The sequence below is a fragment of the Leiobunum rupestre genome, chromosome 4, assembly GCF_980474605.1.
Source record: "Leiobunum rupestre chromosome 4, qqLeiRupe1.1.hap1, whole genome shotgun sequence".
In the NCBI taxonomy this organism is placed as follows: Eukaryota; Metazoa; Arthropoda; class Arachnida; order Opiliones; family Sclerosomatidae; genus Leiobunum; species Leiobunum rupestre.
Genome location: NC_143387.1, coordinates 25,364,133 through 25,388,483, shown reverse-complemented (window position 1 = coordinate 25,388,483; position 24,351 = coordinate 25,364,133). Strand labels below are relative to the sequence as shown.

General features: G+C 34.1%; 3 protein-coding genes across 5 annotated transcripts; 2 read left to right on the top strand and 1 right to left on the bottom strand.

Annotated features, from left to right (window-relative positions):
• Window positions 1-7,973: 7,973 nt before the first annotated feature.
• On the top strand, window positions 7,974-18,949 carry LOC149947257 (uncharacterized). Of its 2 annotated transcripts, none has more exons than XM_090171465.1 (6): window positions 7,974-8,123; window positions 17,911-18,010; window positions 18,087-18,166; window positions 18,229-18,413; window positions 18,476-18,572; window positions 18,628-18,949. In XM_090171465.1, the coding sequence occupies exons 2-6, from the start codon at window positions 17,983-17,985 to the stop codon at window positions 18,775-18,777; spliced, it is 540 nt and encodes a 179-aa protein (XP_090027591.1). In that variant the 5' UTR covers window positions 7,974-8,123; window positions 17,911-17,982; the 3' UTR covers window positions 18,778-18,949. The 2 variants fall into 2 exon arrangements, with proteins under 2 accessions (XP_090027591.1, XP_090027590.1); XM_090171464.1 differs by lacking the exon at window positions 7,974-8,123 and adding an exon at window positions 17,536-17,849.
• A 206-nt stretch (window positions 18,950-19,155) lies between these two features.
• Window positions 19,156-22,122, top strand: LOC149947256 (soma ferritin-like). 2 transcript variants are annotated; one of them, XM_090171832.1, is made up of 5 exons: window positions 19,156-19,429; window positions 21,196-21,308; window positions 21,422-21,568; window positions 21,646-21,774; window positions 21,838-22,122. In XM_090171832.1, the coding sequence occupies exons 1-5, from the start codon at window positions 19,366-19,368 to the stop codon at window positions 21,988-21,990; spliced, it is 606 nt and encodes a 201-aa protein (XP_090027958.1). In that variant the 5' UTR covers window positions 19,156-19,365; the 3' UTR covers window positions 21,991-22,122. The 2 variants fall into 2 exon arrangements, with proteins under 2 accessions (XP_090027958.1, XP_090027957.1); XM_090171831.1 differs by having other exon boundaries at window positions 19,156-19,435.
• A 95-nt stretch (window positions 22,123-22,217) lies between these two features.
• LOC149947255 (protease-associated domain-containing protein 1) lies at window positions 22,218-23,933 on the bottom strand. The gene is made up of 5 exons (XM_090171830.1): window positions 23,714-23,933; window positions 23,519-23,628; window positions 22,884-22,993; window positions 22,652-22,819; window positions 22,218-22,574 (listed from the first exon to the last, which is right to left on the bottom strand). The coding sequence occupies exons 1-5, from the start codon at window positions 23,817-23,819 to the stop codon at window positions 22,454-22,456; spliced, it is 615 nt and encodes a 204-aa protein (XP_090027956.1). The 5' UTR covers window positions 23,820-23,933; the 3' UTR covers window positions 22,218-22,453.
• Between the last annotated feature and the right edge of the window lie 418 nt (window positions 23,934-24,351).

The window sequence follows — 24,351 nt, the reverse complement described above, 5'->3', positions numbered from 1 at the left end:
TTGGCCTAGAACAAACATTTAAGCTAGCGAAGGAGATTTATTCCCCATCGTTACCTGGCAGTTACAAGTCCGTGTGCAGCGTAGTGTGTACTACGTAATCAGGTCGATATCTGTTATAGATGTCAACGAGGGTTATAGGACCCAGTTTCTAATTTGGCACTTTTTTTCAGCTTCTAGCAGTGCTCGAAATGGACATTTTCACGAACCGGAACGTGTTTCCTTTTAAAGCTTCTGATGGTTCTGAAAAACGGTAGCGGTGCAATAAAAGATTATCTTTACGAACCAGAACGGTGATTTGACGGTGCGTTCTGGTCCATTTCGAGCACTGGTTTCTCCTCGGGTTCAAGTTCCCGAGACCATGACTTTCGAAAAATGAACAACTTTATTGTAGCGGACAGTGGCGCACCCAGGATTGTTTTCTGGGGGGGGGGGGGGGGGTGATGAGTCCCAAAACAATTTTAGGTAGAGTTTGTAATGGTAAGCTAAAAACGTTTATGAAGGCTTCGGTCATGCTTATTTTCTTCTTCTTCCTGGAGGTGATCCTGTCTGGTAGCGGATGAGATTAGATGTCAAATTAACGCAAATTTTACGATTCGTTTATGCTTGTGTGTTTATAAATTTTTACGTTACGTTTATGCTTGTTTGATAATTTGAACCTCAAAATTGTACAGATACGTACTTGTATTTATAGGTATGTTTAGTTTATAATGTTTTTATAGAGCTTTCAAATTTAAAGAATCTTCAGTCTTGGCTTAATAAAACAAAGGCCAGGATATTACGTTTTTCCACAATGGCTGCCTGTGACCTTTTTAGCAGATAAATTCCTGCTAGCAGACGGCAAACTCCTATTTACTCTCTTTACACCTCCTTTTCAGAAGGAGTTAAAAGAGTGTCCCCAATACACGCTTTTTCACGGTATTTTCCTGGGCACGTCCACGTTTGGTTTTCCCCTTTCAGCCCCATCCTCCATTACGGGAGCCCAAACAGTGGATGCTAGACTCCCCGCTGAGGGCAGCGGCAATGGCCGACGAGTGGGAGGCAAGTAAGAGGGGTCAAATAAAGGCGCGAAAAAGGCTAATAAAACGTTTTAAGTTAAAACGAGTACACTTTTAGCCCAAGAACAGGCGAAAAGAAACCAACCCTTGTGACTATGAAAAAACGACATTTTGTGGTAAAGTGGAATACGCGATGGATCAAAAAGAGCTTTAGACCACGTTCAATTTAATTATAAGTACACCCTTAGCTGGGTGATCATATTTTAATTGAAAATATCAACAGATAGTTTTCGCCGGCACTACGTTGTCAAAACCAGTCGGCCCGTAGAAAACTTGTACTATACCGTAGAATTCTACTAAAATCTATTATATATGCTATATAGTAAAGTCCAGCCTGCCTGATAGGAGGTAATATTCACCCTAAACGAACACTGACGTCACTAAGGTAGTTTCAGTATAATATTTCGACGCTAATACTTGCGGTGACGCTATCAAAATGTTTTGCGCAAAATGAAATAATTAACAAGTTGGCAAACCAAAATATACCTCTCCTCGGAAGAATTGTCCCTAGTGGCATTAATTGCTCGAGACGTCCCTTAAAGATATCTCCGCAGTTCAGAGTTATTTACTAAAAACGTAATCCCGGTTCAATCCCGCCCGGTATAAAATTTTAATTTTAATTAAAATAATTGAAACGAAACTACTGAGTTTAATTTATTCAGAATAATATAAATTAAGTGGTTACAACAGTGAGTTAGACGTACTAAAACAATGCACAATTGAATTTAACCCTATTTACAGTACAAGTTTATCAGTTGAATATAATACGAAGCAAATTCTAATGAAAGAAATATCTACAGAGGGTATTTGTATTTTTCTCGCTTACGAAATAGTTGCCGCATCTTTAACGCTCACTTTATTTCAACACTCGCCCTCGGTGAACATACCGTAGAATAGCTATATTCGACATCTGGTAGTGGACGACTCGTAGACTTCTGTTGACGTTGTGACACAGTCACACACACCGCATGAAAAAGACCAATACCGTCCAATTTCCAATATCATATAATGACTCGCACACCCAGGAAATCAATGACTGCATTAGGAATCGTAGATGTCCAAATATCCACACCAATAAAAAATGAATTAACAATAATCGAAAAACTTACTATTCAAAAAGCACAGAAAGCCACTTGACTAAACGACAGCTCGTATATCAATAAATGACCGTAGACGGAATAGTAAGGGCTCTTTATAAATAAAACAAACGAACCCAATTGATGAACTGCATTAAACATCTTAATCAGTCGAGAAAACGTTTAAAATAAATTACGAAGTAATGACGACCCAGTTAAAAACCCAGACCAACATAAGTGAAGAGCACGATGTAAACAACTCGATATTTTCTTCATAAACTATTACCATTGAAAACTAATACGCTAAACATACAATCGATAAAAAAAGACTGAAAATAAACTAAATAAATTACAAAAAACTAACGGGTTCTACCCTTTCACAATCTTATCTGCTGACTGCGCTAAAACCAGATTTGACCTTGAAATTTTCATACGTAAATTCTTTAGACTTTAACAAGTTCAAAAAATTTAAAAAACAAAGTTCAATAAACAATATATACAGATATTGTATTCATCCGTTTAGTAAAAAACCCGCCTTATCATAATGGTTCCTTTACTTTAATATTTGCCCTAAGGAATTTAATGGCTCGGCGGTGAACTATCCGCATTGTAACAATGCGACTCGAGTTCAATTCCAGATCACGATCAAATTTTACATTAAAATACTAAAATATTTAATTAAACATAAGATTAATATAATTTATAAATATTTAATTAAATATAAGATTAATATAATTTATAAATATTTAATTAAATATAAGATTAATATAATTTATAAATATTTAATTAAATATAAGATTAATATAATTTATAAATATTTAATTAAATATAAGATTAATATAATTTATAAATATTTAATTAAATATAAGATTAATATAATTTATAAATATTTAATTAAATATAAGATTAATATAATTTATAAATATTTAATTAAATATAAGATTAATATAATTTATAAATATTTAATTAAATATAAGATTAATATAATTTATAAATATTTAATTAAATATAAGATTAATATAATTTATAAATATTTAATTAAATATAAGATTAATATAATTTATAAATATTTAATTAAATATAAGATTAATATAATTTATAAATATTTAATTAAATATAAGATTAATATAATTTATAAATATTTAAAATGATGTAGAATAAATTATAGTACCTAACGTTATAACTTCGTAAAGGACATTCGCCAAAGCTGTTTTTTAGAAAAACACTGTAGTTTAACAAGCGGTGGCTCAGTGGTTAGAGTAAATCTCTTGCACGCAGCAGACCCGAGTTCGATTCCCGGCTGGCGCCAATCAGTAGCATCGCTAGTGTGTTTTAGGCGGCGCTTGAGCCACCTGAAAAATTTCTGAAGCACCACCTAAAAATTCCGAAAAGCGCCTCCTAAAGTTCAGAATTTTTCCAATTCACTTGGCGAAAAGTTTCTGCAAACTTAAAAATGGGCATCAAAATTTTTTCCTAGCCCGTCTCAAACCTTTTAGGGAGCCCCCCCCCCCTCCCCCATATTACTCAATGAGACGCCCCTGACCAGTGCTTATGGCTTAAGCGCCACCAGTTTCGAAATCCTGGTGACGCCACTGGCGCCAATAATTCGCAAATTGACACTAAGACGAATACCGTGAACAATTGGTGGAGACCCTGCCATTGGACGTTGAGAGGTTGCATAACACTCAGCACTCGGTCCGTCCCAAAAGTCAATAAGAAGAAGTTGGAGAGAAAACGCCCGTACAATCACAACAAACACAAACACAACAGACTCAACACCCACAACCGTCATAACACAAACACAACAAACTCAACACCCACAACCGTCATAACACAAACTCAACATTCACACCCTACACATAAACATTAAAATAACGAAATATCCAAACAAACTGAGTTAAAACTGTCGCGACGGTGAACGTTAACGAAAAAAAACCATCCAAACCAAACCCAACCGCAAATTAATCCGTTAACGCTCACCGTCACACGGTGGTTTTGCCAACCCTTTGAGAAACTGCGTACGCAATGACTAACCTTTGCACGGAAAATGCGAACGCGTTCGCAGGACAGACAGACACACAGACACATAGACAGACACGGTGATTGTATAACCCCTTTTAGGGGACTTTGTCCTCTCGGAGAGGTAACAAAATTATGCATGTATAATAAAATTAAATAAACACGAATTAATGGAAGTAACGATAATTATATAGGAATTAATTATCAATTTAAAAAGTGACGCTACTCATGCCACATACAATTTATTAAAACCATAAGTAAGATAAAAAACCAAAGAGTATGACCCTAAGCAAAAATTATCACTGAACTGTTAAATCATGATTTAGTTAAATTCCGATTCATTTTTACAATGGTATGTTTAATTTTAATATGCCCAAATATCTACATGCCCGATGTGGAACTATTATTACGGCCTTGGCCGACTTGTTTTCCTTATTGTAAATGCTATTGTTTTGGTTTTCTTCTCCTTTGTAATCTGTACGCGCCTTGAGTGAAGGTAATCAGCTATATACTCCAATAAATAAAACTAGTTATTTGGAAAAAAGGAAAAAAGCCTGAAAATTCACGTAGGCCGGGTAATCTGTTTCGTAAGTCTAAATAATGGAGGAATATAGGTCGGTGAAACTTGTTTCTAGACCTGATGGCCTATCGTAAACCTATGGTAAGAATATAATCCGTCGCTATATTAGTTTTTGTTCTAGGTGTAGTCTGAGTCGTCTGCTTCCAGCAATGTACCTACGACCAGATTTGGAAATAGGGGGTGTCCGGGTGTCATTGACACTCAAAACAATTAATACAGTCATTTTAGCTCAAATTTGATCTCATTCTAGGACAAATTACTAGATAATTTGTCTCTTTTGTTTCTTATAGATTTTTGAGTGCTCTTTCAGGTAATTTCCCATTGGACCGAAATCCCATTCGACCGAAAGAATTTTAAAATGTAGCCCATTGCACGGTATTCGAAAATTTATTGTTTTTATATGCGTAAGATATTGGAGAGTGGATTTCGAACTACCGTGGCGTCGAGGAAGAGCATCGGACTATCAATCGGAAAACCCTGAATCGAATCCCCATTGGCCAAAGGTAAGTTTATGAAATATAATTGAATAATTAATAAAGATTTGTTTATAATTCAGTGTAGATGGAGGTAATTACAGCAATTTAAGCGGGACCTGGGTTACAAATAGGTTGGAAAGTTATTACTGTAATGGAAATTTCAGGCTTGAAATACAGTATTTTACTAGGATTAGTCCGTTTTTTTAGAGCCAGTAGTAATTTTAGTGCAAAATGCGCTTCGTATTTCACCAACTAAACGGGACCAGGGGTCAAAAAGGGGCTTTGGGTGGGGGAAAAGGCTGTTTTAGTGTTAGGTTACGTAGGTTAGGGTAGGGTAGGTTAGGGTAGGGTAGGTTAGGGCAGGGTAGGTTAGGGCAGGGTAGGGTAGGGTAGGGTAGGGTAGGGTAGGTTAGGGTAGGGTAGGGTAGGGTAGGGTAGGGTAGGGTAGGGTAGGGTAGGGTAGGGTAGGGTAGGGTAGGTTAGGTTAGGTTAGGTTAGATGGATTTACAATTTCATTTTAAGGTTTAGTTACTTTTTCTTTGTTTGATTAGGTGAAGTTAAAAGTACAATTAATGCAAATTCCATTGTTTTTTCAAAATAAATACATACATTCTAGAAAACACATCAAAAACCGCACGTTTGGGCGGCGTTCGGTCGAATGGGACACATCAAAAACCGCCGTCGGTTGAATGGGATTTCGGCCGAATGGGACACATCAAAAACCGCCGTCGGTTGAATGGGATTTCGGCCGAATGGGACTAAAGCCTCTTTCATATGGTAAAGCGTCCCCACCTCTCCCCCTTATACTTTCGGCGCCATTATGGAAAATGACATCCAAAATCTATATAAATACCTATATCAATTTTTATTGGTCCTAGAGCTAGGTGAGTGGTCTGAAAAACCATTTAAGAAGGTCATTTACATATAAGCTATAGGATATCTGCAAATTATTTCGCCGTCATATTGCTAGGGACTAAGCTCAACTTTACTTAAGCTTGAAGAAGCGGTTTACACATAATTTTCGTTGTAGTGTGGTAGTAAGGACTCTTCAAAAGATAAAGTATCAAGTTTTAGCTTTTATCGAATTCCAAAAGTCCTACTGTACCCAGATAAAAAGACTGAAGACCTTTCAAGAGAAATGCTTAAGTCCTGAATCCTATGCTAAATCCTTCCTTGATTATATGAGAGTGTCCTCAAAACGATATTACTTAAAAATGTATTAAGAATTTTAATATTTATAAAACCATATTATGATTATAAACAGTCACCAAACTTTTTACGATGGTATTGCGAAAACAAAGAGGGACAAGGCCTCTCTGTTTACCATTAGAACTTCAATATATTCTTTTACCTCTATTAAATGTGGATTTATATTATAGTTTCAAGTTTTTCTAAATACCTCTTTTTAACCTGCGGGGCCAGAATTTCAAAATATGTTCAAATTATTTGGCCATTTTAATTAGTTTTAATTGACGCGCCTACAGGGGCGGACGGTTAACTTTTGGAACCTTGGGCTACCACTGTTTGGGGCCTACCGTACTTTGGGTTAGTTGTGGCGACTCATTCGCCCTTTTGTTAATATTTTTTACTAATTTTTAATCTTTAATTTAAATGGGCGTAATTCCCATTTCCCTCAAGCGGTGATTTTCGGAAGCTTGCGTGTGAAACATGGTGAAGCCAATGAGTTGGGAATAATATAAAAGTAGAATAGAATTCTGATAGTCGAGGGACAAAAATTTAGCTTCAAATCTGCGTCGTTCGTTATCAGCAATATCAAGAATGTATTGAAGTTACTAAGAATATTTGAGCAAAGCATTAACCCTTGGTACCATCCTCACAGCTTTTGTGGAGAAAGTTCGTCTGCATTTAAGGGGCATTCAAGGTTATACCATATAGCAAACTTGAATGAGAAAGCAGACGAATTTAATCTCCAAAGGCTGCGAGGATGGGAATCAGAATCCTGTAGTCCAATATTCTTAGTAACTTCAATACATTCTTGACAATATCTGAAAAACAAAATGCTGTTCATTAATGAAATATTACCTAGTTTTAGGAGTTTAAAATGTGATATTATATAGCTTAAATGAGACATTAATAGTCGAATGAACTTACTCTAAATACATATAACACAAAAATTGGCGAAATTATTTGAATGCCCGCTGACATTTTTCCTCAACTTATAAAAACTATTAATTGTCTATCAATTTTAAGTCACACCATAAGTGTATAATAATTTTACATAAGTGTGACACTTCCTATTCTTGACATGCAAAAGTTTTACTGAGAGCTATTCACTAGACAGACTGCATTACGGGCTTCGTGCCAATTTTGCGTCCGCTTGCACCCGCGTCACACGTAACCTTTGACAGCGCCTCGCTTGGTGGAGATTTTCTTCTTGTTATAACGTCACTCCGTTACTAGCTAGCTCTCAGTAAAATATTCCCCAAAGTGACAAACTTATGGAACAATATTATAGACTTATGGTCACACGTATTACTTTCGGGCAAAAAATACTTAATCAATCTTAGGTATATTAGTAAAATAAAAGCTATTAACATTACCTTCGTTAAATTCCATCTTAATGAAATAGAGAACGCTTTATGATGAAAACCGAACGTCGAGTAAAACGAGCGCTAATTCGCGTCGCTTTTCAGACTAGAAATCCTTATTTCCGCACCGCTTCTAGACTCCCGAAAGAGAGAGAAGCGTTGGTGAAGGGTGAAACGCGTCGTCCGCTCTTGTGTCGTGATTTCGTAAAGCGCGGGATAATACAAATTGTTGAGGATAGTGGTTTAATCTCGGATTAATAAGCTACTAAATAGTCTTAATTTCAGGTGTTTAATTTAATATATTCGTCGATAAATGGTAGCTAAAATAGTGAGATTTCAAAGTGGGCGGAATTGGCTGCCTGATAAAGGTTTTTATAATGATTCCTATTTTATTTATTTTTTGGTCAGAAAGACTATTCAGGTGCTTATTTTATATGGAAATGTTTGTAGTTTTCGCGTATATATAAATATCTTTCGCATCTGGTTTCATAGAGGGAAATTATAGCTTATTTTGTGAGGGGTGTGGGGTGACATTCCCTTAAATGATGGATTTCACTTTAAGGCGACGTTGTTTGGCGCGAAATTGACGCAAAATTTTAAACGGAGAATTAGGCTTAGCAAACTAAACGCATTTCGAAGTTACAGTGTTTCCATAAAATAAAACAATAAAAATTAAAGTAAAAATGTTTTTATCCGCACGCGTTTCGCTCGTGGACTTCATATTGTAAAATCATTATCGACTCCATCGCGAGTTCCCTATCTTCAATAGCTATAGCTAGTGACGTAGAAAAAACATAGATAAAATACGCGAATTAGTTAAATAGTCCATAATGAAAAGGGATAAAAAAGCTAAACCCTATGCAACAGTGATATTTAAATTTTAAACTAATTTTCAAACCAATTTTGTAGAAATTTAAATACTTAAAATAGCTCGTACCAATAGGTCCTCAAGCAAACATAAAGACGCGAAACTCTGACCAAATATTAGAGTGAAAAACTAAATAAAATTAAGTAAAATAGCCAGAAATCCCAACGGTAGACCGGTTTCGTCCTATTTGGGACTCATCAGTACCGTGCGGGAAATCTGGCTGGCGACTCTTACACCAAAAAGAGAAACTAAGCCTAAACATTAAAAAATAAAAAATAAACATTTACACGTGACCTCCCGTATTTTATAGAAACTCCTATTAGACAAAGTAAATTAACGTAAAAAGATAACTTTCAATAAGCTCTTTCTATAACATAATATAGTCAAAACATACATTATAAAAGTGGTATTTTTGTTTGCACGTGCTGTTTGATTCTTTAATGTAAATTGCCTCGCGCCATTTTTCACGCGCTCTCTTAAATTAAAAAAATATCAGGTGCTCTTATCTTTAACAATACAATAGGTGGTTTTTTTTTCGCCTGTTTTGGGTTTTTTGAGCAGGTTAAAAAGTTTTGCCCTATGACGTCATTTTACTCCAATTCTGTCTTGATGAAAAAAATAATTGGAGTAAGAAGGGAGTAGTTAAAGGTTAAAGGTTATTTATTTGCCGTAGCAGCCGTAGTTTATAGGTTTGAAGGTTTATTTTGCCGTACCACGGCCCCCTGCACGCGCTCACGCTGCTCGCGACGATAGCGGCCCCGGCGATCGACTGAAAATTGCGAAAGTGAAATTAGTTAACTTTTTTCCTACATCGACCTTTGGCGCTGACGTAACAACTAAGAAATGGCTGGAGTATATGGCGAAAACGTTCCAATTTTTAGAGTTTCATTAATTATTACTAATTGTGTAATTTTAGGGTTATAATTTCTTTCCGTAATCTTTAAATTACTTATTAATAAATAAGTAAAATACGTTTGGATATTTTTTAAATCAAAATACGCGCCGAGAAAACCAGACAAAGAAGACGCTGTCGACGTTAATAATGTAAACAAAAGAACTAGTCATGTGTCCGCTTATCAGCTGTTGTTTTTCGATTTTATTCTTACAGTTCTTTGATAGTAAGTTGTTTTAATATTTACAAAGTTAACTTCAATTTAAGTAAATAAGTAGTAAATGTAATGCAGATTATAAAACTAGAATATTATTTTTACAGTTAACAAAGTCAGACAATGTTGAAGATTGCTGAAAATCTATGTATGAGACATGTAAGCATTCTAAATCACAGACTCACTAGTCTCACTCACAGTTCACAATATGGTTTAGGTCTAAATGTAGAGATTCCCATTTTTTTTACCATAATTTAAGTTAAAATTGGTTTTTATTAATTGCTTTTAAGAATCTCGATAACTTAGTAGTCCCACGCTCACATTAAAGTAATCAGCTTTTTTCAAGTAAAATTCATCAAGATTCAATTAAAATTACTGGATGATGTAGGAACATGCTGGATGATGTAGGAACATGCTGGATGATGTAGGAACATGCTGGATGATGTAGGAACATGCTGGATGATGTAGGAACATGCTGGATGAGGTTGAAATATGCTGGATGATGTGGATAAACATTCTTTTCGTTTCTGATGGTAGTTATATTCGAATTTGAGACCTAATCGTATATTGGCTCATATGTAATGCCACCAATTAAGTAATAGGTAGTGACGTACATCTGGTTCCAAATCCTACGATTACGCATTAGCCTCACAACAGACTATCATTAACTGAAGTTCCTTAAAATGCAAACCACAAACCAATCTTCCATGTGAAGTGTATGCTTCGTTGACTACAAAATCATTCCTAGAGATGCTCTTAATCCACAGTTTGCATAAATTTTCATCAGCGGGTAACTGATGAAATGACACTTTGGTCTTCTTAAAAGTAGATGAACACAATGGAACAGAAATATGCTGGTATTTTTTAAATGGGTAATTTGGAGGGGCAGGTCGCTTCCTTGATTAACGACGCACCTCTCAAAAGATTAAATCGTTATTATTTTGATTAAATTCAATTTAATCACGATTATGTTGATTAAATCATGTTTAATTAATTAATATAATCTTTAAATCTATTTAATCATGATTAAATGATTAAATCTGATATAAATGATTAAATCTGATTGAAACAATTAAATCTGATTGAAACAATTAAATCTGATTGAAACGATTAAATCGTGATTAGTATGATTAAATCGCGATTAGAAATTAGAACGAGAATCAGAATGATTATATTGGTGATTGGAATGATTATAATTGTGCGTGATTTTATCGAGCTTATTAGAATAATTTACTAAGTGATTAGAATTATTATTTCGTATTTACCGCGCTCGATAAAATCTCGATTCGACCGATTATATTGATTAAATCGTGATTAAAATGTTTAAATCATGATTAAGTTTAAATCGTGATTAAAATGTTTAAATCATGATTAAGTTTAAATCGTGATTAAAATGTTTAAATCATGATTAAGTTTAAATCGTGATTAAAATGATTAAATCTAATTAAAATGTTTAAATCTGATTAAATCCTGATTAAAAAGATTAGATCCTGATTAGAATGATTAAATCTCGTTTAAAGCGTGGTTAGATTTTCTAATCTTGATTAATTTTTGTTGAAGAAATAAAAAACAATGAAGATATTTTGTAACAAAGTCATTCAACAGTACTAGTCCGTTCTTACTAGTCAGTTTTCTGTTGTACTACCATCGTTTCATTAATTGCTATGTATATATATATTTTAACCAAGTCGAAAATAAAGCGTTCATTACTTGTAGCTGATGTCACTGGATTTATTTCGGTATCTGCGCTCTGCTCCGTGTTGCTGTTGAAAACTTCAACAATTTTTTTAATTTTAATTACGCTGATTTAATCACGATTACCTTGATTTAATAATTTTACTATGATTAAGACGCACCCAAAATGGAAGTGACCTGCCCCTCCCGGTAATTTTCACTTATTAAAAAAACAGGATGTAACGCAGCCAGGGTAATGGCATTTGAGAAAATATTAATGTTTTATCTTATGCAAATTATAAAGAACAAAGTTTGGTGAATATGACAAAAATTATGAGCAGTTATCATAATTATAGTCTTAAATAACTACAAAAAAAAGGTTTTTATAACTTGAAAACTCATTGCCAATACAAAACTTAAACCATTTATGGTTAGGCTTAGCAATAAAATGTTACCACTCAAAATATTGAAATATTTATTAAAAAAAAATTTTGAAATGAAAACTTACATACTTAAAAAGTGTAATTACTAATTGTTTGTTACAAATTTCTCCAAATTCAATAAAACAGTTGAAAAAAAACTTCACTAATGCAAATTCATCGCCATTGAAACGTATGTTAAACTTCCCGCCTCTTTGATAGATTCCGGTTGTTACACCAGCGTTCCAAGCGACGGAAAATCGCTGTCGCGAAAATACATGGGGAGGAAATTCTTTGCCGGGGCCGCTATCGTCGCGAGCAGCGTGAGCGCGTGCAGGGGGCCGTGGCCGTACAGAGGTTAACCCTTTTGAAACAGAGCGGCTCCTAGAATTAGCGCAGCACAGTATACAAAATGAAAATAAAAATGGAAAAAACAAAAATACAATTTGATTACAGGAATAAGTAGAAAAAAAGAAATCGGGATCTCAGAAAATTATATTCAAATATAAATTTAGCGATTTTAACTTGGGTTAGTTCATAGATATAGGAAACGTATATAAAGGTCTAGATAAAATATTTCAAACGGAGTGAATATGGAGGTGACAGCTAGCAGAAACGCGTAATTTCTGCAGGCTATCCTTATAAGGCGCTATCTATCGGTAAGAAAGCTCGTGCTATCGTCGCGAGAGCCATTGTCTCCTGCTTAAAAATTATACTAAAAGTCACCAACAGAGGGTGTCTAAAGACTACGGCCTGCGGAAAGGTCAAGCACTTAGTACTAAAATGATAAGAGAGCTCGCGCTCTTGGTCACGTGCCTTCCTCGGTGTCTGCTAGGTGTCAATTCCGTATTTTATGTTAGGCTTAGACGCCCCGAACTTTATCTAGACCTTTATATACATTTCTTATATCTATGGGTTAGTTAGTTTTGTTTTAAGATGGCAGCCGGTGGTGAGGTCATCAATATGTTGCTCATTTATTTAATAATAATCAGCTATAGCTAATACCCACCTTAGGCCTAAATCATCAAGCAACTTTTAAAGCAATTAAATAGCATTTAACAATTGGATTTTAGTTTTTGAAAGCTTGCCACATGTGAAGAGGTTCAAAAGCCGTCATGTTTTCGTGAAACGAAATTTAACCAGATGGCAAAGCTAGATTAATTCCTCTACACCTCATTTCGAGGAGTAAAATTGGAACCTTAGAGCTCTGGAAAGAGCGAACAAAATTTGGGACAGGGTCAATCTTACCCCGAGAACAGGCGAACAAAACGTTTTAGGGTGAAAAGTTTACACTTTTTGTCCTCGGACATGCGAAAAAAAACCACCTACTAAAACTAACATAAACACGCGACCTCCCGTACCACAGGAATTCCTTCAAATACCAGAAATTTTCAACAAACAGTCCTCCTACAGAAGATATTACGTTCAAAAATTAAAGGTCAAAAACTTACTAAGCCTAACCATTTAACCGACAACAACGGCGCCATTTTGTCAAAATTTTCAACAAACAGTCCTCCTACAGAAGATATTACGTTAAATCCCCGGGCGAAATGTGTTAATTACCATTACTTAAAATTTTAAAGGCCCAATTCAAAAATTAAAGGTCAAAAACTTACTAAGCCTAACCATTTAACCGACAACAACCGTCAACGGCGCCATTTTGTCCACATTGAACTAAAATTATCCGTGATTTTCCTATTCCCTGTATTAACGCGTGCTTTTTAAGGCCTAAACAGTGAGTCCCTTTAGATTCTTGGTCCATAGTGGTACATACCATACCTATGGTATTTGATGGTACAATGGTCCAAAAACTGACATGCAAGTTGGCGATATCGCCCTACGGAGAATTACATTGGCCGAGTTGGTAAATTACCAACAAACAGCCCAACATAAGATAGGACGTTAAATACCGGGGCGTATGGTGTTTTTACGAGGTGACATATACCATACCTTCTGGTATTTAAAGGAATTTCTGTGGTATTCGGTGGTACAATAAAATAAATCAAGGAAAAAAAACGGTCCATTGAAAACGCGTTAAGTGAAGTTGGTAATTTACCAATAATATCCCCTGGAAGGTGATATACCCCGGCATACCAGGAGATGAAGGCAACTGCCGGATGGTTAGTCCTGGTATGGAAAGTATTTGTACCGATGTTTCCTGTTACAGACGAAATATACCACTATAATCATATACGTTAAAATGTTTTGTTACCATGGTTGAATTTTCAATTATAATGAGTATTAAAAGCACGACTGATACTTCATGGTATTTTTATTAAAATCTTTAAAATTTAAAATTTTTACAATTTTTACACTAGTCGGCCAATTGTAATTTTTACCGTCTACAAAGAGACCTTTAATGCAACGGTCGGCCGACTGTCGGTAATCAGGCCCGAAACAAGTATACCACCGACAGTTATTTGAACAGTCGGCCGACTGTCGGTAATCAGGCCCGAAACAAGTATACCACCGACAGTTATTTGAACAGTCGACCGACTGTCGGTAATCAGGCCCGAAACAAGTATACCACCGACAGTTAATATTAACCGTCTACAAACTTTGGACTCTTACCCGACACATGAACTCTTAACCAACTGTATTTCGGCGCCTATGTGCTACTGGGGTATTACCGGAGCTTTCGGGTTCGAGACCCCTCGTCAAGCGGGATTCTTCTTGTATGATTTAACAAACTAAATTTAGTTTGTTAAATAAAAATACCATGAAGTATCAGTCGTGCTTTTAATACTCATTATAATATACCACTATATTTAATAAAGAAAATCACCCCATTAAAAATGCATTAAGCGAAGTTGGAAATTTACCAATCAACGCCTTTGGTGATATACCGTGGAATGCTGGAGCAAAATGTGACTTAGAACATTTGTACTGGTATTCCGTGGTACAAACAAACAAAAATGATATTTATTGAAATTTAATATTTGGTCTAAGAAACCACACTAAGCGAAGTTGGCAATTTACAGATAAACGCCCCTGGAGAGCGGTATACCGTGGAATACCAGAGAAAAAAAAGTGACTTAAAGGGACTTTCAAGAAAGACCTAGTCGATTTCAAATACGTCATTCGGTCGTAACTTTGGCTTCACAAAGAACGGCGACCGAATGACGTATTTTAAACAGTTCTTTTTATAAAATAACCTTGGCCATCTTGTTGAAATGTTGCCTCCCCGCTTCAGCTGTGGATCCGTTTTCTTTCCCACTAAAGAGTTTATGAACTCATTCTTAGGCATTGGCTGTACTATTCCAGGGCAACATTTCAACAAGTTGGGCAAGCGTAAAGACATTTTATAAAATCAACTATTGACTAAAGGGTCTCTTAAAAGTCCCTTTAAAGGCGACGGTCAGATGGTTAGTCCTGGTATGGAAAGCATTTGTACCGGTATTCAGTGGTACAATAAAATAAATTGAACTTTGTTGAAATTTAATATTCAGTCCAATAAATCGCAAAAAGCGAATATGGCAATAGACCATAAAATACTACTTAAGTGCTTATTTACTTTTGTGTATAGAGAGGCAGAAGGGTTGGCCCGATTTTTCATGAACCAGGGAAGCTCATAAAAGGATTATCTGGCAAACCTGCCAACCTAGTTGTCTGGATAAATAGTGGATTTTTATCAAAATCCTACTCATTTAGCGATTATAGTTTTATGCAAACCATTATAAATAGTTAATGAACTATATATCATTGATTTTGAAAATAGTTCAGTTATGGACTTTCTATATTTTGAAATATACTATCTTCACGTAGGCTAACTTAGCTATATTTTGAAAATCGAGTTTATGGGTGACGCTTCAGAAAGTACCAATCAAATAGGAATGAGCATAAGCAAAATTTTTTAAACCAAAGAGTAAATAAGTTTGCAAGTCCTACTGAAGTAGCATTAAGTTGTTTTTGTGAAAGTGTTTGGCCTGTTTAGTTAGGAATTTAAAGAAAGGTCTATTTACAAATAAACGCCTCTGCAGGGGGTATAGCTTCGTGCGTAGTTTAAACTATGGTCAGAAGTTTCGCCTCCTACCGACTGGGTTTTGAAAAGAATGTGTGAAAGCTGTCTTCTCATTCAAAATTATCAGTTAAAGAACATTCATATTCAAAAGTCGTCTGCTATCTTCACAAATTTAGTTGACACGCATTAAAGTAGATGGCGCTATCTTTTCTAAGCTCGAAGCCTATACCTTAAAAACCGGGGTAAAAAGTGCCTGAAAAGCAACGCTCGTATTGCAGGGTCTGGTATGGAAAGCATTTGTACCGGTATTTCCTGATGCAGATAAAATATACCACTATATTTAACAAGAAAATTTCAATATAAACCAACGAGTGTGGTAAAGTAGATAATTTAGCCTTTTCAATATATGTGAGTGTGTAAATTACAAAAAATGTTTTTGGTATCGATGTAATTTTTTACATCGAACACCATATTTAAGCCTATCATAAGTTCCCCATAAGTAAAGATCTACCATAGGGGCCCATGGTAACGGCGTTGTCGTGGAGAGAAGAAATTCAACGTACGAAGATAGGGCAGTAGCGACATCTTCTTTTTCAAAATTTCTACATCTAAAATATTCTCTTACTTGCTACCCAAAACGCGTCTAAATCTCAAATTTGAAAAATAAATACCTTCAGAAACAAGTTATCTTATTTCTAAAAGCCAGTTTTAAGTTCTGATGAATCATTTTGCAAAGAAAAGTGTTAATTTTCAGTTTTAAAGCTATAAAATTGTGAATAAGCCTTGGCTACGGTGCTATGGACTGAGTCCATAGCACCGTAGCCAAGGCTTATTCACAATTTTATAGCTTGGACTCGCGGCGGAGATTTCTCCGGCGTGGTTCTAAGTTTAAAAACGATCGCGCATGGCTTGTGCGCATTCGTAATGCATTTCGCGAAATTTATTTAAGAAATGCATAGTTGAGGACGTAGCCACTAGGAGGTGCAAAAATTTGGCCTAGACCTTTGCTTATGGGGACCTTATGATAGGCTTCTGTTAACACTAATAGATGCTACAATTAAGAGTGTATGGTTACGACCGTTACGTTAATATTTAAATTTGACCTACGCGAAATAGTATATTGATTAATTATGGTAATAAAATTTTATTGAAAGATATACTTATGGTATTTCATACATCTTCATCTATTGGAAATTAAAATAATAATTTATTTTTTACTTCTATATCTTCATTTATGGTATTACATTCATTTTTAATAAACGGAAAAAATATATTAGCTGTTTAACTTAAATGTATTCGAAATCTTGTGGAGTGGTTTAAGGAACGCCGAAAAGGCCACATGTGCAAGAAGGAAATAGGAGCTTAAATAAAACATCCTTCAAGAAAATCGCCCAGAAGTAATATTTCCGAGAGCCAGGACCCGTTATATAGTGCTTGTTGAAATAATGGAATCTTTTCACCGGTAAAGAGAACACCGTGTTTATGCTAAGCCTTATTTTGTCAAAAAAAGCTACTTGGTTAAAAGGGAACACTTGTTGCATACCGTATAGGTGAGAAGTTTCCATTATTTTAACAAGCACTATATAATCAGTTACTTGAAGCGTCTTTTGGAGTTGGTAAAGTATGTTTTTGTATGATCTTAGCAAATTAGGTTTGTCCCTTGACTCCCTTTTTATATTGTTGTTTGGTGTCTAAGGGTTTTGGCTGACACCATAAGCGTATTTCTGTAAAACCAATCTCCGTTCGAAATTGAGTGATTTGAGTCCGTTGTCAGAGTGATTCTCAATGGCTTAAATTGGCTAGAGAAAGCAAATAATAGGCTACAAAAGTTTAATAAAAGGTTCATGAATTAGATTATTAAACTTTGAATTATGGCACTTTATCATTTTAAAATGCACCGTACCGAGCCTACTACCACGGGTATTATTACAACTCGAACTCTTGCTACTGATGTTTCAAGATCTCGCGGTACCCGCGATCGCAGTGTAACCAATAATTCCTCCCCTAACTTAACATGGTCCGTTAGGGAATTAGTGGTAGGCGATTCTATGACACCAATGCGTATTGTATGTTATGTCTTAATACGCCTAATGTTTACCAATTGCAAAATAAAATTTAAATACGTAGGCAACAGCTGTAGCGCATAGGCCAACAAGAAGAAAGGTTGCTAGGACTAGACAGACCAATAATAACACTGATATGGATGAAACTATTCTTATAACAGATGGTAAATGAGAGTTCTTTTTCCATCTTTGGAATGCTGTTGCTATCATGGCTTACAATTTAATTTCACGTATTGATAGAACCATCATGCATTGACCTAACAGAAGATGATGAAGTCATCGAAATACAAACCCCCAACCCTTCTACTAATGCGGAGATTGTAAATTTCTTTGGGTCTAGATTTTACAGCTTATGTAAATTTTAATGGTATTGTTATTTCAGGTAGCCAGCGCAAGTACAATAACCCTCAGAAATAGGAATGTTATTCGTCATAATAATGTATCAGTAGGTCGTGAGCACAATAGCCCTCATGCAAATACGAGGAATGGGCCTGCCGCTGTGGTTACTTTATCGCCAGAATCTGATGAAGATTTGCCAGAGGTTTGCTTAGAAACTTCACCAAAAGGGTATATCTTAATATTTGCTAAACTAATCTTATCAAAAAACTAATTTATAATTCATATTTTAGGGCAAATCGGAAAAAACAAACAAAAGAGACCAATGTCAAAAGTCCTAAGTCAACGAATTCTATTGTGTGCCCCGTTTGCTTAGATGACTCAAGAGATGTAAAGTTTTTAAACATTTACCACATTGTGATGTTTCAAATTATTTTTCTTTTAGGTTAAAAATTCAAGTCGACAAATGGTTTCCACTGTTTGCGGCCATTTGTTTTGTGATATGTGTTTGAAAAATTGTTTCGAGGCCCAAAAATGTTGTCCCACTTGTCGTAAAAAGCTCAAGAAGAACCAGTTTCATCCCATATACTTTTAAAATAAAATTGGTTTTAAGTCAGCTTGTTGAAAAACGTTTATTCAATAAAATTATTATTTGTATAAAGTACATATATATTATCGGTATACTTTACACATTAACTTTATGTAAGGAACAAGTCACTTCATTTAATAACCGTTCTCTTCATTTTGTGTTTCTTATTTGTACCCAATTCTTTTAATATAATTAAAAAAAATTATAACTTATGTTTTTTTTAATGTTGAGAAGCAAATGTTTAGAGATCTTACTGAACTTGAAGCAATTTGAGAAAGAATGATCAGCTTTTCAGAGGGATCATATAAAGGTTTCTTGTAGGCATATATCATTTTGCAGGCTATTATAACTCTAGCACCTCCCCCACCATTTTGCCTTCTGTTCCAGTGTGGGCAAAGGCAGATAATCCCCTTATCTCTTATTTCCTTTATTAGCTTATCCTGCAGTTTAAAATCGTTTACAAAGCATATATATCAACTACTACAGAATATTTCCAAGTATTTAGGGACGGGACATCACTCATCGTGGATCTATTTGGGACTTTGGCTTAAATAACAAACGTCAACTGTAAGGCCTTTGCCATTTATTAAAAAAATGAAGTTAATTTTATGCTCTCTACTACTTGTCATTGGCCTCTCCACTACCTTTGCGAATATTGGTAAAGGTAAGGTTTTCCAATTGTTATGCTAATTATCATGTCAAATAGGTGTTTACATCGTTTTTATGGACCTAAAAAATACATAACCAAGCAAAACTGGCATGAAGCTTTCAAGCTCCTTAGTTCAGTCGCGCGTTACCCTAACACGCGAAGGTACAACGGAGGGAATATAATAAAATCTCTGGTAGGAAAAAAGTAGAGCTACGAAAAGAATACTGAAATGAAGTTTATAATACATTTTTACTTCTGGTATTATCAAAAGTGACATGAAAACTTTATTTAACTGATACTGTTGTATAATATTTTGACTTTGAATATTAAAGACAGTAAATTTTTACACAAACGTCGTATTTTAATTAAATTAGTATATTTAATAAAAATACTATGTTTAATTAAAATATTGAGAAGTTTTATGAAAATATTACAAATTTCAATAAAATTAGTTAAGTATGTTATCAAACTAAACACATATGTAGGTGAATATTACTGAATCCATGGTAAATTCAAATGAAACTTAATATATTTGATGAAATTTTAATAAACTATATCAGAATTAGATTAGACTATATAGATTATTTTAACAAAATTGCTGTAAATGATGATGAAATTGTTTTAAAAATTAATGAATTATAATATATATTTTAAACGAACATTTAGTTTCAGCAGAAGTAAATGAACTGAAATTATCGAAATAGCCCTCAGAATCGAATTGCGTTTTCCTTATGAAAATGATGATAAAATCGAGTCAAATAAAAGCTAATTTCCATCCCCGGCTTTTGACGCGATAAATTGCACTTGGGAATTGTGGGTATAGCTATTTCTATGTTTAAAAAACGGTTTCATAAAAACAGAAACGTTTTTTTTTCGGCCTAGGAACGCGCCAAATTTCAAATTCGAGGTCAAAATGTAACTTCATAAGGAAAACGCCTCCAACATGGGGAGTAAAGCAGTCTGATAACTCGGTTCATTTACTTTTGGTTTCAGATATAAATTATAAATTTTAAAAGGAATATATTTTATACTTTTAATTGTTATTGTTATAGTTAAAAATTTATAGTAATTATAATATAAAAAAATTATAGGAATTATAAATAAATTTAGCTGTTTTAAGTGTATAAAAATTTGTTATTAAAACATGGCACAGTGAAAAATAAATCGTTATTTATTACCAGTATAAATAACGATTTTTTTTCACTGTACCATGTTTTATTAACAAATTTTTATACACTTTAAATCAGTTAAATTTATTTCTATGAAAATAGCATTTATAATTCATATAAATTTTTTATATTACAGTATCCAATTACTATAAAATTTTAACTATAACAATTACAATTAAAAGTATAAAATATAATCCTTTTAAAACTAATTAAAAATGTTTTTGGTACTTATGTCAGTAAATTAATACAAGCAAGAATATAAGTTTATATATTTTAACTACGAGGCAGGAATACTACCAGTAGACTGTAGATAAGTGATCATTCATTCTAAAATAATGTGCTGTACCAAGCCTATGAGGTCATTGTTTCGTCAGCTATTGTTATTATAGTGTTCTCGTTCTCGGCAGAGATCAAAGGAATTTGAGTAACTCTCCATTTTCTTATCATATTTCTGGGTTTGAGTATGGAAAATGTTCTTAGATTAGGGGCACAAAATCTTTTGTTCTCTGTTATCACGGAAGAAAAGTTTAAGTATCCCACGTAGGCCATTTCTTTAAAAACTTGCAATATTTTGAAGGCTAAAATATTTCATTTTTATAATTATAGACAGTGTTCATACTAAAGTGGAAAATCCATTTCATTTACACCAATCATGTTTGGAACACTTGCAAAGTCAAATAAACGAAGAAATGCACGCTAGTTTAGTGTACATGAACATGGTAATAATGAAAATTTAAATACAATTTAGAAATTATTATATCCACATTTTATAGTTGTATGAAAAATATAGACAGGTCTGATATTTTATCTGAATATTATTTGTATTTTCAAGGCATCACATTTCAATACTTTGGCAATTTCCCGTAAAGGTTTCCACAAATTTTTTGAGGAAAGTTCTAAGGAGGAACGTGAACATGCAAAGAAATTGATGGATTACGTAACTACTAGAGGTGGAAATGTAAAAACTTTGAAAATTAAGGTATAAGAAATTGAAGTAGCAAAACCCCTCAAATTTTGCAATTTTTTCATTGATAATAACACGAGTATTTTTTACAGATGCCAACGACTAGTAGGTACACTAGTGGAATGGATGCCTTGGAGGCTGCTCTTGATTTAGAGCAAAGCGTTAATAAACATCTTTACCAATTACATGAGGAAGCAAACAAAATCTGTGATGATCCTCACGTAAATTGACTAAACTTAGATTTACATTTTTTATACTATTAAATATAAAATTGCAATTTGCAGCTTATGGATTTTATTGAGAATGAATATCTCACTGAACAAGTGGAATCCATTTCGCAACTGAAACGTTACATTGCTATTTTGACCAGCATGGATACAGGAATGGGAGAATACTTACTAGACAAAGAATTAAATGGAGATAAAATTGAACTTTAAATATTTTTGAATTTATTTTTATATCGCCTTAATATTAACTACTTAAAAAGTTGAAAATATTACTCAAAAAATGCCATATTTTACATGACATGCATATTATCACTGTTTAGAAAAGTAAAGCCTGCGCAATAAGACTGATTTATTTTATGCAATAATGTACGTCATAAACCCCTAAATACATTTTTTTTTACCATATATAATATTTCAATGTAAAAAAACCACACACCTAAAATAACAAGGCACATGTACCATTTTATTTTTCTGTCAAGCATGTAAAAATATTTGCACAGAATTATGCCTATAAACAAAAATTCGTGTCTTATAAATACAAGATATCAAAAACATTCTTTGCATAGTTTGGTATTGGGAGTATATTTGAACAAAACATATTTGCTCAACAAAACATTTAATTTTTTTTGACTTTTTATCATAAATATCTAAAGGTATGCGAGAAAAATGATGACTACCACACAAGCCATGGTGGTTGTTTTATCTTCTCCAATGGCAGTTGGGTTACATTGATGGGAATGTTTATTATAGCTCGGTTAAGGCGATGTGTGTGAAGACCCTGGCGAATCATATGGCTAAAACAATTTTATCAATTTAAAAAAAAAAACAATTTTTTAAGGAACAATGGTTTGGATTTTGAAAATAATATTACCCATCTTTTCCTAACAGAAACAAAGCTGGTATGCTACAATTTCGTTTGGTTTTGTCATCAACCATTTCGATGAACTCCTCATCATTTGAAATATCGTTATCTGTTACTATGACAGCGAGAGCTCCATTAATTTCACTTTGAATGCATTTAGTAAGAAAAGAACACCCTCTAAAACATAAGCCCATTAAATTGTATACAATATCCACTTAATTATAGGTGTTGATTCTATTACCCTCGTTCGACTAGAGCAATATTATTCCTTATTTCGAGGGGGTTTATAGGAGAATTGCAACCATGATGGGGTTCTGATATAGTTAAACCCACATTTTCAAGCGTTGACTTCTAAAATTATAAAGTAAAACACAATCATTCATGCTTCCCCAAAATACGATATTTCCGTACAGAAGAAGGAGGTAGACAACCTCTGGCTCAGCATAGTAGTCACCCCCTCGAGGGGTCCGACATTCGTACAAATCCTTTACACTTTAGAGAAAAATTATTTTAGGAATTTTTAAATCAACTGGAAAATCCCGTAATCTGAGCGAAAATCAGCCTAAATAACCAGAAATCAACACGAAAATGGTGCTCTGAAATCTCAAAATCAGATTCCGATTTCTGAAATCACTTTGAGATTCAAAATCCCATGTGTAAAATTTGCAAATGTCAGACCTCTTGGGCCCCTACTATGCACATTGTATTATGCCATGTCTGGCTTATTTTCCTCTTTTTACCTACAGACAATTTAAATGTTAAATCGAAGCAGGGGCTGGTTAATACACGCAACAAAGCAACCATATAAAAAAAAATTAAAATAAGATGGACCATTCAAAGATCCACACCTTCTTTCGCATTAACAAAACCACTTACAAAGGGAACTCCAAAATCTTGAGCAGCACGAAGTTGAAATGTATATCGTAATGTTTCAGGTTCCACTATTTCGAAGAAGATATCCTTCCCGAAACCTATAGCAACAGAGCCTAGTTGACAGATAATTTTTTTTAATGTCACTATTTAGGCATCTGGTCACCCAGACATGAATACAGTTAAAAGAAACTCAATTACCTTTACACATATATAAAAATATAAATAGGTAATATATAATAATTTGTTTTAATGTAAATAATAATAAATTTGACAATTTAAGAACATTTTGCTTTTGTGAATTCATTTAAAGCATTAAAATTTGTAAAACTTTCCATAACTTATTTCGACGTCACAATTGCCGGTTTTCAATCAGAACACTCAGCAGACAACAGATAAATTCGTAGAAAGCTGGCTCTGAAATAAGTGGTACGTTCAGTGGCTCTTAAAAAAAGCCATCGATGCACATCCATAGAAATCGGATAACAAACTAGAACGATTTTTGAAATTTGGTAGCGTGGTCCGATTAGAAATTTTAAAGAACCCTGCCTCTGGCCCGTGCTTTTCGTTTGTCTAGCAACGAAAGTTACGCCATCGTCGCCGCACTGGTGAACTAACACTCTATTTCGCCTAAGATTAAATGACCGATTTTAGCTCGCCGCTAACGCGGTTTTTTTAACATCTTTAAAGCGACTTATGTTTAATTAAAGTTGAAGAATGGCTCAAAATTGCGTAATTAAATCGTGTAAGAGTAAATACACATAGAAAACATATCTTTTCACAGGTTAGTGTTAGAAATAGTTTTCTTTTTACCATAATTTCCAATCGCTGGGAAGTGG